Genomic DNA, 18,144 nt, shown 5'->3' on the forward strand with positions numbered 1-18,144 from the left:
TGGGAGGTGAAAGTTGTCCCAGTCTCCTCGTTACCACTCCCTTGGAGCCTTCCTGATTGGCTCCATGATTTGCAAAGAAGAGGTTTGGTAGAGGGGCACGTGGCCTGCTCAGCTCTCTGTCCCGTACCCCTGCCCAGCTTGCCTGGGACTGGCTGTGAGGGACCCCAGAAGAATAGTCACTGTCCGACGCTGGGATCAATCAGGAGCCCAGACCTAGACAGGAAACAATTAGCAGAGAGCCGAGAAAAGCGAGTCATTGTGCCCATGATGGTGGGGTGCAGGAAGGCCACAACTGGTTTACAGGGCCTTGGGGTTGGCGCTAATTTCTTTAAGAGCACTCCGAAGACATCAGACACCGAGATTCCCTAGATGGGACCTTCTGCATCTGCTTCTTATTACGCAGACGCCCGTGGCCAGTCTTTGATCCTGGAATAGTCCTCCTGCGGCCCCCCGGCGGCCTTTTCTCCCCCTCCGTCCCCACCAGCCGCAGACCCTTCCCGGGGCTTGACTTCCGCTTTCATGACTCCTCTCCTCTGTCTCCTTTTGCAGAAATGGAAGTTCCACTCTCGGAGGCGCCGGGAGGCCCTCCCGAAGACGTCTCCAGGGTGCCACTGCCCACCAGGTAAGGAGCTCTGCGAATAGCGGACAAGGATGGGGACAGGCGCCAGGGCCATTTTCACGGGTGTGCTGTAGCCGCAGCAGTTCAGAGCGTCGCTTTTCACTTGAAAGATGGGGTGGCCAAATCTGTGATGTTCACCTTCCCTCTGCGGGTTTCAGTTATTCAAGCATTCATTCGTCTGCTCCTCTGTGGGGGTGCGCGTGGGGTCGTGAAATCCCATACGATGATGCGTGTGGCCACGTTCGAGTTACCATGGGGGCGGGGGCCGGGACCTGGCTCATCGAGTTCACGGTCGTGCCCCCAACTCCTGACACACAGTAGGTGTCAAACATGTTACACGGATGGATGGATTAGCCCATCCTTGTAAAACTTGCCTGCCTTGGCTGGACGGCTCAGGGTGCCATATGTTCGCTGCAGTGTGATGTGGGGCTTCATCTGGACTCAGACCTTGCTTTTGCCATTGACCTGCCCTCTCCACTCTGGTCACTCGGGAGGATGCCTGTTCAAGTACTCTTCCTCTGCGTCTCACCCAGAGCACCCTGCTGGGCATTGGGTTTGATGGCACTGTCCACCGTTAATAATGTTGACAAGTTATAGCTCATGAGGACTTTTCTACATTGCTGGCCACTATGATGAAGCTATGAGAGTGACAGATGGGCAAGCCTCACTGTTCCCATGAGTAACTGGAATGAACTGTCCTTCTTTGGAGGTGAGGAAGGAAGCTGCCAAAAAGGATTTAGGTGGGGGGACACTTTGGAGGAATCGCAGAGGTCCTCTGCCAGCTCCAGGCAGGCCTCCTGCCACCCTCTGTGGGCACATGACGCAGGCAGGACTGCCACAGGGCACAGGCTACCAGGGGCCCCCAGGACAGGGAATGGAGGCCAACAGGTGGTGAGCATATGGGAAACAGAGGGCCCACATCCTCAGAAGAGTGAGGGAGCTGGGGTGGGAGTCCCAGTTCAGGGCACTGCCCCGGGAAACAGTGGGGCCATGATGGGATTCAGCTGGCCCGTCGGGAGAGGGTCGCCCAGGTTAATTAAAAGGGTGTCTGAGTCCTGGGAAGTTCCCTCCCTCCCGCAGGGCCCAGGACATTGAATCCTGGCATCTGGGAAAGCTTCTGGGAGAAGAATGCCAAGATTAATGAGAGGGGATGAAGGAGAGGGGAGGGTAGCCAGGCCTGGGCAGAGCACCCGCAGCATCGGGCTTTCTAAGGCGGCACGTGCCTCAGATAAACCTGTCCATTCAAATACTACTTAGTGCCCATCCTGACTGCTAGGAAGCACTGTTTCCGTTATTTCCTCAATTCCTCTCAGACTCAAAAGATGTACAGAAATCCTATCAAACTGTGCCCTGGTATGGGGGGTGGGGGCATGGGCTGCATTTTTATGATAAGGCAGAGCCTGGACTTTCTCCCTCTCCATCCTGCTTGGGCTTCACGTGTCCTGTCCACCCGCCAAGTGGGTGTCTAGCCAATAGGCATCAATTTTGTGCTTGCGAGAGTCTGGCTCAGGAGGTGCTGGGAGGCTGGGAGGCGGGGGGGTTAAGGAGGGATGTGGCGGGAAGGAGGACAATTCCCAAACTGCTTCATCTCGCCTCACTTCTGGGAGTCTGTAGGCGCCCTGGGGTCTGGGGCAGGGAAAGGGTCGCACGCAGTGGAGAGCAGAAAAGCCTTGACGCCGGTCCTCTGTGGAGAGTAGCCACCAGCAGGCACCCAGTTGTCGGGAGATGGGAGGAAAGCAACAGGGCTCCTGGGAGGGGTGTCCCGAGTGTTTGAGAATCCCCCAAAGGGCAGTTTGGTCCAAATTAGAGGTCAGAGCCAGGTGGGTAGCACCAGGAGAATTTAATCAGAGGACCTAAAATTGAGACAGGATTGGAAGAAGGCTAAGATGTTCTCCCAGGTTCTTGGAGAGGCAGCAGGAAGGGACTGGAAGGGCTGCACAGAGAGGCATCTCAGACCGTGGAAGCATGGAGTCAAGTGCATCTGCTGGGATGGCCTAGGTCCCATTGGGTGGATCCCTGCACCTGCCCCTTCTGCCTAAGCTGAGGGTTCTCACCACACCGTGTACTTACCTCCTTCACACGGAAGGCTGCCCACCACAGGGCTGCCGAGCCGTCATGAATAATCGTGCTCACCACCATAGCCCCTAACCCAGCTCCTGCTGCATGTCAGAAACAGTACCGTGTACTTCTCGTTGGATGACCTTCTAGAACACTCCAAACGGGCAGAGTGGGTTTTTGATGTTCTAAAATAGTAGCAAATCTCCAGACCCAGGAGTGGAATGCCTTTCTCCCTCTTGGGTCCAAATGATGCCTCTCAGATTATTTCCTTAAGGTCAGAGTTTATAAACCACTTTAGGAACCACTTTGAGGTTCCCGATATTTGCAGAAGAACTTATACAACTGGAAAGTGCTACCCACAAAGTCAAAGCATTATCATTTTTGTATTGCCAGCATCTGATTAGACGCCTGCACATAGTAGATGCTCAATGCATCTCGGGTAAAGGATCATCAGCTAACCTTCCTGAGTGATTATATTCTTTTCTGTGTTCCCCCTTCGCCCTCTGGCTGGTTTCTGATACCCTGCCTTCCCATACCACACACCCCACCCAACCCTACCTCAAGCCTGCCCTGCATCTTGCCTGATGTAGTTCTTTCACGGCTGCTGGGACACAACACATAAACACGCAATTTTTTTCTGCCTTCCGTGGCCACTGGGATCCGAGCCTAAGATCTTGAGCCCGTGCCTGCCCCAGTCCACCGCTGCGGCTGGCTGGGCTAAGGCTGGGTCGTGGGTGTGTTCTTCCTAGTGGCAGCCTTGGGCCCCTGGATAGCCTCCAGAGGGTTCAGGACACATAATCATGGGCAGAAAACCCACCTCCTTCCCTTCCAACTCTGACCTCGCCAGCATCCTCCCAGGATCCTCCCTGTCCCAAAATAGCCATGCCCTCGCTGAGGTCTGGCTGCTCCTGGGACACATGCCCTGAGTTCCACGGTTGTGCTGGGCCTGCAGGGTGCTGAGGGGTGGGGCTCGGCAGGACAGTCACAGCCTCCAGAAGTTCAGAGGAGTAAGCGTTGGCCATTCCTAAAGCATACAAACTGGTGGGACGGGAGAAGGGCCTTGGGAACCAATACAGGCACCGTGAGACTTCCCAGGCCACTTGAGAAGAAGAATACAAAGATTAGGGAAACTCCCGTTTGAGTCCCCGTTCTCAGTAACAAATGGGGAGCAGGACAATAGAGCCTCCAGCCAGCAAGGAAGCAGCTCCTTCAGGCCCGCCACTCTGGGGTTGGCAGTGTGAGGGGTTTCACACGGAAGGAGTCACAGGAGTAGGTGGCTCCGCAGAGTGTCCTCATTTCCGAGGGGAGAGAGGAGCCCGGAGTCCCAGAGGTTCGGACTACAACAGCGGGGGCGAGGGCGTCGCCTGCTGGGGTCTGTGCATTAGCACCTTAGCCCGCTGAGGTGCGGAGGATGGATGAGCGGGAGAGAAGTTGCCCTAGCCTGGCTTGAGGGAGAGACCATGGCCATCCCCTGGCTCACGTGTGCGAATGAGAGGTGTGCGGCGTGACAGGGATCCCAGGGGAGCCTAGGACTCGGGGAGAACTTCACTGAGGAGGTGGCCCTGGAGGCTGGCGGAAGGGCGTCCGCTCAGGGCACAGACTCAGCTACCACCGCAACAACAGAGCTCGGACTACAAGGGACTCCAGCGAGGCGGAGGGGACGTCTCTTCCTTAGCGGGTCAGAGGACAGTGGTGTTGCGCTGGGAAGGTGGCCTTGCTATCTCCTTCATGTGGCACGACGGTGGCATTGCTCTGTTCTCGCCATCCCCGGCTAGTGTGGAAGAGGAAGGAGACTGGGGGAATATACGCCCAAATCCTTAAGAGCCAAGGTATGCGTGGGAGGGAGGGAATCCCTACATGCATCACTTCTGCTTGTATCCCATTGGCCAGCACTTAGTCACGTGGTTACCAACCCCCGGGGAGGCGGGGCAGCCATATGCCCTGATATAGGTCTGTCTCTCTTGGAAGCTGAAGAACAGATAACAGAGAAGCAGCTAATAGTCTGCATAGACGTCATGCCCGGCTGAGGCACCTGCGTGGACAGAGGCTCTGAGAAGAAGAAAAAGGCAGCATATTTAGGAATGACCAACAGTTGGAGGAAGTTGGAGCATAGAAGCAGTGATCAGAAATGAGGGTGGGAAAAGGTGGCAAGAAGTCAGGCCGAGGAGTTCCAGCTCTTCCCCTTTAAGACAGGGAGACGGTTTCTATCCTGAGGGTGATTGATTGATTAGTAATGGCTGCCCAGGGTGTGCAGAGTCTGATTCGGAAGCTACATCCAGGCTCGGTGGAAGACATGGTAATCGTTTGATGATGTCTGTTGTGGGTGCAGGTCCGGGGAGCTGTTACACCGGTGTCCTCTGGAGGTGATGTGGCATCAGAGAAGGGTTGGGGAGCAGGGATCTGACCTCATCCAGTTCGTATTCTAGAGCAATAACTAACAATGACGTGGAGGTTGGCTTGAGGGCAGAGAAGCCCCTTCCAGCAGCGAAAGTTGGGGATTAGTTTTCAAGTTGGAACTGCCTCTCTGGGCTTGGTTATTTTCCATAGGTGGTAATAGCCGGTGTCCACCTTTCCTGAAGCCCTTTCTTTGTCTAGCCTTGCCTTGTTTGCCCTGGTAGCAGATTCCCCCCTCCCCAACAGCCTCAGGGCATTTTCACAGGCAGGGACTACCGCCAGAGTTTCCATCCTAGACTGGGCCGCCCCACCTCTGTTGGACTGCAGCAGAACAGACCCACAGCTGTCCTCCCCTGCGGTTCTCCTCATTTTAGACTCAGCTAACCCAGAAAAGGGAGAATTTAGACCAAAGTGTCCCTGGGTGCCATTAATAAAGCAAAAAACTGCTGAGCTGATGGTCATTAAGCAGAACATTTACACTAAAGAAATACCATTTTCAGGTAAACTCTGCTTTATAGGCAAATAATTGATGGGTTAATTCTGAGTCATTCCTAGCTAATCCTTAAAGCACATCCCTGAGGGCCAGCCTGATGAGCCCCTCCTATTGGATTCCAACTCACTCTCTTTTCTGCCTTGGCCAGGCTCCTGTGCTGTCAGCTCCCTCCCCCCTCTGTCACCCCACCGCCTCCTCTGCCTTTGCAGTCCCATCTCATGTCCCATGTGACCTCCCAGACTCCCAGGCTCCAACCCAGTGGCAGCATCAATGCCTCCTTCTTCACCCACATACTCCGTCATCGTCATCGCTGGGTCCTATCAATTCCACTTGACTGCTCAGAAACCATCCATGGCTCCCTAGTGCCCATACACCCCCCTCCCCTCCCCCTTCAAGTAATAAGGTCATTTGTTTCTCAAGCCTGGGCTCTGACCGGTCTCTTATTATGCTGTACTCCTTGTCTTTCAGTAAAACCGACCTGCTCGTCTGCCTGTCCCGTTCACATCTGCTTATGCTGTTCTGACAGCTTTGTTCTGTTTCTACCTGACGGACTCTTAACCCCTCCAGGCCTGCTACCGCATCCCCACAGCTCCTTCCATCCTTCTCTCCTGCCAGATCCTCGCTCCTTCTCTCTGCTGTTTGGCTACCATGCTAACAGAATGCCTAATGTGTGCTCAGTGTGGAATCCGGGCGCAACCACCTACTGGGACAAGTAATGTGTCTTCGGATGGGAAGTGAAAACAGACCAGGAGGTATACACCTGTGAAGGTTTCTCTTGGGCTGTGATCACTGACCATTTGATTTAGATTCTACAGGTATTTGACAGCAAAACTCAGCATGAGCCTCTTATACACTGAGAGGAGACTCTGTGGGTTTTCAGGCAGGAAGAACCTTCAAACTCACGTACACACCATACCAGGCAGCCTCCGTGACATCTGCCCCAGGACGTGGTACAGATGTGCCGGTCCTCGAAGCACACACCACTGAAGCCAAACCTGGCCCAAAGCCAACATCCCCAGTCCCATCCCCAGTCCCAGGGAATGGGGCCGCCGCTACCACACAGGCTTGCACTTGGGCTGGAACCCAGGCTTTTCCTTCTACATCCCACCCACCACCAGGTCCCACTGATCCCACCCCACCCATTGCCTCCAGCCCCTCCAGCAGCCCACCTGTTCCAGCTGCCAGGACCTCTCCCCTCGCTCCCTGCAGGAGCCCCTCACAGCTCCCTGAATGGTCTTTGATAAATGAAATGCACAACTCTACTTAAAGCCTGTCCTTTCATTCACCCTTAGGCTAAAGTTCCCAATTCCTAATGTGGCCTGGGGCCCCCTCAGGCCTCCCTGCCGGCCAGTGTCCCTGCAGCGGGCTCCCTGATGACACCCAGGTGCCAAAGCAGAGGCTGGAGGGAAAGGGAGGCAGGGCCGAACCAGAGCCATGATGTTGTGCCTTAGAAATCAGACAGCCAGTCAATAAAGCTGAGACCCTGGGCTCCAGACACAGGCACTTCCTGTGGCCTTTTGGCTCTGTTTCAGGCAAGCAGCTTGCCCAGTGGGAGGCTGGCTGTTACCTCCGGGAGGTAAGGAAGTCCCCAGCCAGGGGAACCAGCGTGGGAAGGGCCCCTCCTCCCAAGGCTGCCCTCTCAGCACTTGGGAGCCGCCTGGGGCATTCTCCAAAGTTCATTTCTTCCCCGTTTCCTCCTGAAAGCACTGCCAGATCCCCAGCCCTCCTGGACAGCACTGATAATGTGTTTCTCCTAGATCGGCTCTGATAAGGCCCGCTGGGTGGTCGCTGGGATTTGCAGCAAAATAAAAATCAGGAAATGGAGGGTTCTGGAAGGGCAGTGTGCTGTGGCTCGAAGAGCCCTGGACTGGGCATCGGTCCCAGACCCTGAGGGACTCTGAGCAGGTCACATCCTCTCTCTGGTCCTCAGTTTCCTCACGCGTAAGGAGAGGCAAATAACGGACAGTATCTGATGAACTGTGGGTTGGACCCCACAGAGCTGCCCCTCCTGGGAAACCCTTACTCCCGCATAAGGGAGGAAAGGGCATTCCCTGCAGCCCTGTGTGCACTGCAGGGAAAAGGGAAAAGAAAGCCTAAATATTTGTCAGAAGCAGAGTGGAGACACACATTGTGGGATGTTGGACTGTGGGACTTTCACCAACGAAATATCATATACAGGGAGCGTGGATGAACTTGACCTCCAGGCCAAGCAATGCCAAGGATGAACCTCATCCTATCGAGGGAAAAAAAGCAAATTACAAGACAATAGGTACAATGCAACTCATTTATATAAAGTTGAAAAACATATAAAACAACAGGACACATCGTTCAGAAAATATATGCCTATGTCCTAAGGGTATAGGGAAATGCACCCGAACAATAAGCATCACATTCTGGGGGGAAGAGGGACAGGGGGGCTGCGGTCCCGCAGGGTTTGGCTATATTGGTAACTCTTTTTTATTTCTTTGTAAATATTTTATTTATTTATTTAGAGAGCATAAATGGGGGAAGGGCAAAGGGAGAGGGAGAGAGAGTCTCAAGCAGACTCCACACTGATCACGGAGCCCAACGTGGGCCTCCATCTCACGATCCTGAGATCACCACACAAGCTTAAATCGAGTGGGACACTTAACCCACGGAGCCACCCAGGACCCTCAATGTTGGGAACATTTAAGCCGGATGGAGGACATGCCAGGCTCCTGATACCGCTTGGTAACACCTTCACTGAGATACAATTTTTCTATAAAATTTATCCATTCGAAGTGTGTACCGAAGTGTGGTTTCCAGTCTATTCACAGAGCTGTGCAACCCTCACCACAATCATGTTTAGAACATTTCATGACCCCAGAAGAAACCCTGGACCTTTTGTCTGTCACCCTCACATCTCCACTCATCTGCTTCCTAGTTCTATGGATTTAGTGTAATGTTTGCAAGGTTCATCCATGCCGTGACATGTAACACTCCTTCATTCCTTTTTATTGCCCAATAATAGATTATATTATGTTTATAGTTCTTTGTCTGAAATATTTCAAGATAAAACATTATTTAATCATAAGGCTGAATGAATAGAGGCTGTGGAGAGAGGAAGTGGGAGGAGCCCTTCGGGCTTGACTCTAACTAATTGGCATTCTCCGCTAATAAGGATGCGATGCTGCTTGGGGCTTAGATCCCGTGTGTCGCCAGCCCTACCAGGACCCACGTCCATGGGGCCAAACCCGGCTCAGCTGGACTCTAATACCCAACACCCTCCCCTCCCTGATGCTGTGCTGCCCCCTTTCCCCTCCTCTGCCGCGCTCTCTGTCCCCACCTCTCTGACGTCTCCTTCGACTATCCCAGGCATAGCTGGTGGCCTTTCCTTTTGAGCATCCCCCAGAGTTGTGCTCCCACAGCAATTTGGCCTCACTGCAAAGGGACAGCTGCCAGCCCTGCAGGGTCCTCAGCTTTTCTGGGCATCTGCTTCTGCCATCGTAGCCTGAAGGTGCCCATGCCTGCCTGCTGGGCTGGAGATGCAAGTTCCCTGGAATAAGTCACGTTGTCCGTTGTGTCTCGTCCTGTCTAGTTCAGGACAGGCTTTCCCCACTCTGACTCCCGCATCATGGGGACTGGTCCTGGCAGTGCTGTGCCATCTGTCAGGAAGAGTGCTCACCGGGTTCAGTGGCCATGGTACCCCCGGGGAGCCGCCCGAGGAGAGGCAGGCTAACCCAGCAGCTACAAGTGTGGGCTCTGACTTCTGGGCAACCTGGGTTCAAATCCCAGTCATCCTCTTCTATTCCTTATGAGTCACGGGGGCCATGGATGAGTTAGCCCTTCACATCACGTAAAGTGGGGGTGAGGCTAGCACCCACCTCGCCAGGATGCACACAGGACTTGACGCATACATGGCTCGAAACGATTGTTAGTTGCCGTGATGGGGATGGTTGTGTTGAGTGGGAAAGGGTTCTGGTGAAATGAGGTCACGAGGAGAAGTTACAGCCTCCACACAGCTGCACCCAGCCACGTGAGGTCCTGGAGGAGAGTGCCACGTCATGTGGTGGGGAAACGTGGCTCCCCACTAAATGTGGTGGGGAAACGTGGCTCAGGTTGCAAAGGCGTCAGCTTGCTCCTACTTCCCTCTCTGCCCTGCTGGAGATAAAGTCATTCTAACACGGTGGAAAATTCTGGATGTTTCTGTCCACAGGACAGCATGCAGTGCTCTGCAGAGGTTGCAAAATGGGTGAGACACAGGCCTGCCCTCAGAGAGGGCGATGGTCGTCTTTTCTGTGGGACAGGAGATCCCCGTGTGAACCCCAGCTCCCTGTGCCTCGCTCTTCAGCATTAGACAAGCCACTAACGCTTCTGAGTTTCCATTAGCTCATCTCTTACATATAAATAATGATCTCACAGGGTTACTCCAAGAATGCTCGGTCAACTCTGGAGTCCTACACCATGGAAGATACTGGAGGAAAGCAGCAAAGCTTGCCCACAATGTAGTTACTGAGTGGGATGTAGGCTTTGTGAGGACTGGGGGACACAGAGAGCCATGGACTGTGGCAGAGGGAGGGGTTGTCGCAAGTCAGGTGAAGGTTGGATCCTCGGACAGTGTGTTTGAGATCACTGCCGCTACCATGGGTCAGAGGACCTTGCAAATGGAGTTTATGATGAGACTCACGCTCCCAGCACATCACTGTGTCCAGCCACAGCCTGGAGCGGGAAACACTGGGCAGTGGGACTTTTCTGAAAGGTCATGTTCCTGCTCCTTACCCATACAGAGGCAGGCTAACAGCTTCACTCTGTGTCCTGAGAGGGAAATGAGCCACATTTGCAGCAGCTGTTGCTTGGGGGTGTGGTGAATCTGGAATTTTGCAGAAACTCCAAAGAATCAGGGATGGCTGTCTGGCGGGGGAAGTGTGGACTCACAGGTGAGCAGCAGTATCTGCTGTGTGTCCATTTCTCCCTATCTGTCTACCTCCCTGTGTCCGAGAGGCCAGCAGAGGAGAGCAGGAGAAAGAAGAAACTATATTTCCCAGGGTCTCAGAGAGCCATCCATGCCTATGATGATTCCACATGTTTGCAGCAGACACTCAGCTATCAATCTTTCCCTTAGGACCTGCCCTTTGAGAGCAGACACCATGGCCAGAGGTATTAAGTGAACCCCCACCTTCTATCTCCTAACCCCAGCCCAGCAGAGACAGGCCACACCCCAGCGGCCAGACTTCTGGGCTGACTATATACCCATGACGGATCTGGGCTGCCTGTGGGCTACATCAGCAAGTGACCTTGACCCACAGAGGGCTATCAGCTGCTCAGTGCCCTGGGGACATCCAGTGAATCACAGTCCCTCATGTCCAGGTTTGGGTAAATGCTAAACAGGGCTGGAGAGTGCAAGAGAAGGAGTGACCACTTTTAAAGGGAGGAATCAAGAAAGGCTTCGCAGAAGAAGCGGCGTTTGAAGCAAGCCCTGAAAGATGAGTAAATCGTCAGTAAATAAAAATGCATATAAAGACATTGTAAGCTGAAGGAACAGTGTAGTACAAGTTCAGGGACCTAAGGAAGAGGATTTTCTGCTCCCTGCCCACTCTGGGAAGGGAGGAATGATCCAGAATGACAGTAGCAAGCTTCCACGGAGGGATAGAGTAAGAGATAAGGCTGGAAAGAAAAGTTGGGGCGGGGGAGGTAGCCCCGGAGGGGGTTGAACATCACCCTGAAATGGCTGTGAGGGTCTCCAGGAAAGGAAGGAACATGATCCACCTGTGCAAAGCTGTAGCTGAGAATGAGCTAGAATCAAGGAAGGAGCCAGGAAGAGGCCGCATGGCCCTACTAAGAGAAGACATGGAGTAGCATGCAGAAGGGGCCAGGGGGCTGGTGGGGGGGGTAAAATCGCAGAAGGAAGATGGGCACGTGTTGACTATTTGGTATACTTGGGCAAGGGACAGCATAAGGCAGGGGTGAGCCTATGAACCCAGGTAACTGTGAATGACCCCGCAGGTATTTACATTAGGAGAAAGCGTCATACAACAGAGAGCAGAGAACGTCTGCAACACAGTACAGCTTGCAAGCGGTCTGGGCGGTGGGGCTGCGGTTCTCCCCGGTTCCAAGCTGAGACCACTGAGCCTCCGATGTCTAGGGATCACACAGGGGCCATGGCTGGAAGACGGAGCCAGGACTCAAGCCCAAGGCTTCGTGGGCTAGTGCCCTTACCCACAGGGAGAGAGCCGAGGGCCGGCAGGGGGAGAGGAAGGATGCAGAGCTCTATTCTGGAGTATCTGGGGGTGGGGCGGTGGAGGAGGCAGGACATCCCTTGTGGAAGTGCTGAGGGCCCTGGGAGGGCTCATCTCAGGGACAGTGGGGTAGGAAAGCTCTGATCCTTTGGCCTCGAAGAAACGCCGTCTGGCTGGCTGCTGAGGTCGCTGCTCAGGGCACAGAGTGGGCAGGGGCATGTTTTGCTGGAAAGTCACTCTTCCCATGCCAGCTCCGGCCCCATGTGTGCCGAACCAGGGTCTTGTGCCAGGCTGCTGAGGGCGGAGGGGCTCCCAGCCTCAGATTCCGTAGAGGGTCCCCAAGTCTAGCTTCTGCCCATTCTGGCCTGCCCTGCCCTAGTGTCGCCAATAGAATATCAGGGCCACTTTACAGAAAAGGGGCAGTCAACAGGAAAAGCTTGTGGCCCTTAGAAGGAACTAGAAGGTGGGATATGCTGGGCACCTGGCTACAGCCCCCAATTCCTCGTCCCGATGCTCTCTGGTGCCCACACTGTCCAAGGCTGCCCCCATGCCTGGACACAGCCCAGCCAGCCTCCCACCTCGGAGACTACCTGGCGGGTTACTGCTCCCCCATTGGGGCGGCCTGGGTGGTTTCTGATCCAGCCAGTGTGATGGCCCGCATCGTGCCTTGTACACCACATGTCCTCCTCCCCATGCCTCTCTGAGGTACAGGCTCTCATGGCCATGATTTCCAGAGGAGCGCCCTGAAGAGCGCAGAGTGTTCCCATCAAGGATCCAGGGTCAGGCAGCCGCAGGTCTGGGACTGAAAACCAAGTCCCAAGTATCCAAAGACGCGTGCTTCTGATGGATGTCGTCCAGAGTCCGTGCGGCCACTGGCAGAGCACTGCCCTGGGCCGCGGCAAGCAGATGAGGACTTGGCAATGGCCAGCACGCTTGTCTCAGAGATTTTGAGTGTCCCCACAAGGGACAGCGGTGCCCGATGAGGCTGGAGGACATTCGTTAATAGAGGCGACGATGCGCGTCTGTGCCTGGCGCCGTTCTAAGTACCGTATCCCATTATCTCGTGGAAGTCTCTTGTACGTATGCTACACAGCAGATACAATGGCTGTCTTCATTTTACATGGAAGAAGGACCGAGGCCCAGGGAGGTGTGTCAGGCGGCCAAGGCGCCAGAGCTGGTATGTGCTGGAGCCACGGCGATTCTGCACAGAGAGAACCAGAGGTCAGAGGCAGGCTTCCTTTCCCTGCCTCTCTGTCTCCGTGTCTTTCCATCACTCTCTTGACAAACAGCTCTTGAGCACAAGCTCTGTGCCCTGCCCCGTCCTCTCCCAGTCCGGCTAGAGAGATGCACAGGTTGAGCGGTGGCTGCAGAGACCTAGGGCACAGATGGGGCAGGTCCGCTGGTGGGGGCCGGTGCGTGCCTTGTGAGCCGCCCAGCTGCCGTCCTGGCCCCAGCCCTGGGAATCCCAGCCCCTGGGAGGTGGGCCATGGGCTGGGCAGACACCCACATGGCTGATGGTGGCCTGCACAGCTGGCCTTTCTACTTAAGGCCCCAGTGCCCTGGGCACTCAGCCCCCAGATGAAAAACAGGGGAGGCCCCCAGCACAGAGGGGAGTTGGCTGGGCATGCAGGGGTGTGGCAGAGGTTGTGGGGGGGTGGGGTACAGGGCAGACAAGAAAGGAGGCGAGGATTACAAAAGGCTCAGACCCTCCAGAAGCTGAGTGACAGCAGGGCTGGCTGTGGGCCTGCCTGTCATTCTTTCCAGCTCGCTTCACAAACTTGTTTTCGGACTTACTGCCATACCCTCCAGCCTCTGCCATCTGTCTGTGTGAGACAGGTAGGACAGGTCCAGGGACTGTGGGTGTATCTCGGGGTGGGGGACAGGGACGCAGCTGAAAGAGCCACAGGTGGCTTAGCTGGGGACTCCTCCACCCAGCGGAGGCCCTGGGGAGGCTCCGGGAGCCGGGGGTGGGGGTCGAGCCAGCCCGCCACCTCAACCGCCCAAGTGGGGAGGAAACGTGATGAGCCCAGCCTGGCGGGGAGCCCTAGGAAAACGCCCAGCAAGAGACGGGAATATAAGTGGCTGCTGTCTCTCCGCATAGTTATGCGAGCCGTCACGGCTGCGTGGTGTGGCCGGCTCCCCACGACAAGCCAGCAGGGAGGACGGGGCAGGCCCCTGACGTCCTAGGAGCAGCGTGGCCATGTGCCTGCGCGTGGGCACGGCGGGCTGAGCCGTCTCCGTCCCCAAGGCTCCGGGCTGCCCGGGGCTCGAGAGCTTTGGCAGCCCAAATTGCCCCCCTTGTTGCCCTTTAGGCCTGGAACCTGGTGCCAGTCCTTCTCAAATGAAGAATTTCCGTTCCCGCACGGTGCTCCTGAGTCTGGGCATGACAGCCGTACGCATTCATCACGGCTGGCGTTGGTTTGGGTTGACGGGTCCCGCGTTCTTAGAGTTCCAGACGCTTGACAGCATCACCCCTGGCTCTCTTGTTCTTTGCTCCTTGGCACTCGGAGGCAACAACCAGCACGTGATGCTCTGTTTTTACCTTAAGGAACAGAGGGGTGAGAAAGGGGTTGATGATTCCCGGGACTGAATGTGCACTGAGTCTGAGACGCGGCACTAGAAGTCCACAGAGATCTTTCTTGCATTGCTATTATGTTATAATATGTTATTATATGTAATATAATATATATATAATATGTTGTTATTCTTGAATTGCTATCATGTTATAATATGTTGTATATTATGTTGTTGTTATGAAGTTAGGTGCCCCTTTCTCCTACAAGGGCCATGTTCGGGATAATTGAGTTTCCTTTCTGCTTCATCAAGGTTGTGTGCCTCCATGATGCCCACCATGCCTCATTTTTGATGGGTATAGGTTATTCATTTCCTGTTTCCACTCCAGCCCTCTGTTTCTCCTCCACCGACTGTGCGCGAGGACTTGACTTTGGAGAGCCTGTTCAGTTCTAGAAGAATGCAGCTCCCAACATGTACAGTTACAATACTGGTATCTGCTAATGTGCTCCCCAGCTTAGCTGAGAGAGATACGGGGAGACCAAGCCACGGGTTAGGAAACTTTACTCTGGGGTTAGGATTGGCCTCAGTGTGAGGGATAGAAAACAGTCTATCAAGGCTGAGGGATAGAAAACAGTCCCAGCAAGCCCTCCGACCCAGTATGAAGCGGTGTGCCCCCCCCCCACTCCTGCCAATGTGCCACCCGAGGTGCCCCCTGCCATCCCTCTGTACAAGGGACACACATTCATCTGTGAATGATGTGACCATCATTCAAATAGGGTGACCATTCGTTCATCTTGCAGTGGGAGAGAAGGAGGCCCCAAGAGGGCAAAAGGAGCTCCCCCTAACCTACACAGCCACCTGGGGACTGAAGATGGCCCCCATTCCTGCTGAACTCATTCCACCACATCTTGTCCCCCAGATGGTCCCCAGAACCACTGCTGGGGTCACAGGGAGGTGGGAGTTTTACGAAAGTGAAGACAAGGCTGAGGGATAGAAAACAGCCCATGGCCAGTATCAGCCAGCACCACGGAGCCTTGCTGCCTCCCAAAGCCAAGAGTTCCGGCCAAGTTGGGTGTCTGGTTCCGGATGCCAGCAGACAGCCTGTTCTTCCTGACAGAACAAAACACACTGCCACAGCCCTGAAACCCACGGGCCCCTGACGCCCCCACCCACCGCACAACTATTTCTAGGAATGAAGTCAGGTCCAGCCTCCTCTGCTGTCCCTGGGGCACTCGCTCACTCATCCTTCTATGGGCTTCTGCGGAGGGTAACGGATCCCACAAGAGTTAGGAATTGGCCTTGGCTCTCAGCTCTCCATCCGCCATGCCCATCCCCCTTGGGGGGTGGACAATCAAGGCTGTGCAATCATGTTTTTGTAAAAAAAACAGACTCAAAATCTCTGAGAAAGGAGGGAGGGAAGGAAGGAAAGAAGGAAGGAAGAAAGGCAGGCAGGCTGGGAGGCTGGGAGGCTGGGAGCCCATTTCTGATGTTCATTTCCGTGGTTCTGTAACGGCGTGCAATCCTCGTAGCATTTGCCCACTTTAACTACCCCTCGGCCTGCCCCTGTGGATATGATGAGTCACTTTCTTGGTAGCTCCAAGGTCTTCCAGCCCATGTCCACTCCCGCGTGCCCCTGGTCTCTGTCTTCCAGCCAGCACCGGAGGATGGGGCCCTGGAGATGGATTGTTCCTGGAAGCTCCAGAGCACGGTCTGCCCCTGCCCCAAGGCAACCAGGTAGGCCTTTCCTGAGGTTACGGGGGCCACAGGACACAGCAGTGGTCACACACCCGTGTGTGTCGACAGGCCTAGACAAGATCTTGTGTGAGCCGGGGCTTTATAGGTAGGCTCTTAAACTCAAAGAGGACAAAAGGCTCTTTCAGGGTCACCCAGCCACTTCTGGAAGTGCCCCAACTAGCCAGTGGCACAACTGTCTGCTGGCTGAGTTCCGGGATCCAACTCTGTGACCACGGGAAAGTGACATAAGCTCTCAGAGCCTCAGCCTTCTCGTCCATGAAATGCGGGCAAGGACAACGTTTACACTGCACTATTGCGGGCATTTAGGAAATGTGTGCAAAGCACTTGGTACAGTGCCTGGCACAAGGAGGTGCCTAGTAAATGGTCTTAAGCTGCTGTCACCCTGCTCTCCTGAACCCCAGCCCAGCGTCCTTCTAAGTGCCCACATTGCCTCTCTTCCCAAGTGCCCTGAGGACCGGCCCTTGCAGCGGACTGTGAGCAGGAGCCCCTCCAAGGAGCCCCAGGCTGGGTACAGGGCACCCGTGCTCCGGCAGACCCAGCCCTTTGTAAAGGCTTGAGATCGGCGCTGGGAGATGGGGGCGAGTCCTGGCTTCTCACGTGCATACCACGTGGCCGTGACTCCCTGGGCCTCAGCTCCCACATCTGTAAAATGGGGCTCTGAGAGCCTCACTGAGTAGCTGGGAGAGGCCCAGGAATTCACATCGGGGAAGGTCCTTTGAAAGCGCGACAGTGGATTGCCATCCACTCTGAACTTGTCAGTTGTTGTTTCTGTAGTTATTATGAAGGTGGACAAGACCTGACGCGCTCCTTCAAGAAGCCCAGCCCCTCCCTGGGTCTCCAAGCAGTATCCACAGGAAACATTTCCCACGGAGATCCTGCAATTTGTACATGCCAGCTGTGGGGCTTAGAAAGCACGGTGGTCTTAGAAGCCTCTTGGGGAGAGGGGACCCCTCCATTCATTCCTTCTCACGGCAGACACGGTGCTAGGCTCTAGGGATCTGTCCTCCTGGAGTTTCATTCTATTGGAAGACATAGCCAGTATGAACTTAAAGCAATAAATAAGAAAATACCATTGATGTTATGATGAAAGTGAATTGAGACGTATTTTCTATAAGGTCTGGTTGGCTTGGAACAGCTTATCTGTATTTGATGGTGATCATGAGGAGGGGGCATTTGACCTGACAAGAGGGAACCAGCTGTGCAAAGAATTAAGAAAGGAATCCGAACTCAAAATGTGCTGAGAGCAAGCCTGCCATAGAATAAAGCACAATGAAAGTGCCAAATGAATGAGCAAACTAAATAGTTAAATCAGAGACTGGGGAGTGAGCATTCTGAGCAGGAACAGCATGTGCAAAGGCCCTGAGGTAGAAATGAACTTGAAGTGTCTAAAGAAGAAAAAGGTCAGAGTGGCCTGCTGGGATGAGGGAAAAGGAGGGAGAAGTCAGGGAGCTCCGAGGGGTCGTGAGACTAACCCTGTGGCACCTTGCATACCTCTGGCGGTGGGTTTGTAAGTTTTGCCCTCAAGGAGCCAGGAAGCTACTAGAGGGTTTTAAGAAGGGGAGTCACACACTCAGGTTTACATTTTACCTTCCTCTTGACCCTCATGGAGAATGGATTACAGAGGTAGAAAAGCAGGGAGAGGAGAGCTCGTTGTGGGTGCCCAGGTGAGAGGCGACAGTGACGTTTTGGATGATGCTGGCCCGCCTTGTTGACGGTTTGCCTGTGGGAATGGGAGAGGGAAGCGTGCAGCTGGGCTGTGAAGGGCAATGAAGAGGGGTTGCAGCCCTGAGGTGTCCTGGAGGGATGGGACAGGACTGGAAGAACAGGAGAGTCTGTGGGATTGAAAGAGTCTGGTTGCCTGGGGGTCCAGTAACAGACATGCCCCTCTGCAGTGGGGTCCACGTGCTAGAGCAAGAAGTCAGCCGAATGGCCTGATTTCACCTCTGGTTCAGCAGGCTGGCCTGGCTTCGAACCCCGCAGAGAGGGCCTGGGCTTGGGGGGCAGGGAGAGCCGGGGGGCCCGTCCTTATCGTTGTGGAAGTGCAGCGTGTTGGTTGATGAGATGCAGAGGGCCCCAGAGTCAAAGATGTCCTGAGTTCCCCTTCCTGCCTTTCC

At 54.7% G+C, this 18,144-nt stretch overlaps 1 protein-coding gene across 12 annotated transcripts in view; it reads left to right on the forward strand.

The window, feature by feature from the left end:
* COL13A1 (collagen type XIII alpha 1 chain) overlaps positions 1-18,144 on the forward strand; it is a 141,427-nt gene that overhangs the window by 15,117 nt on the left and 108,166 nt on the right. For all 12 annotated transcript variants that reach the window (XM_032312055.1, XM_032312059.1, XM_032312065.1 and 9 more), the window contains exon 2: positions 550-622. In XM_032312055.1, coding sequence (XP_032167946.1) covers positions 550-622 — 73 coding nt within the window. The remainder of the gene's footprint in view (positions 1-549; positions 623-18,144) is intronic.

This window comes from Mustela erminea, chromosome 14, assembly GCF_009829155.1.
Source record: "Mustela erminea isolate mMusErm1 chromosome 14, mMusErm1.Pri, whole genome shotgun sequence".
NCBI classification, from domain to species: Eukaryota; Metazoa; Chordata; class Mammalia; order Carnivora; family Mustelidae; genus Mustela; species Mustela erminea.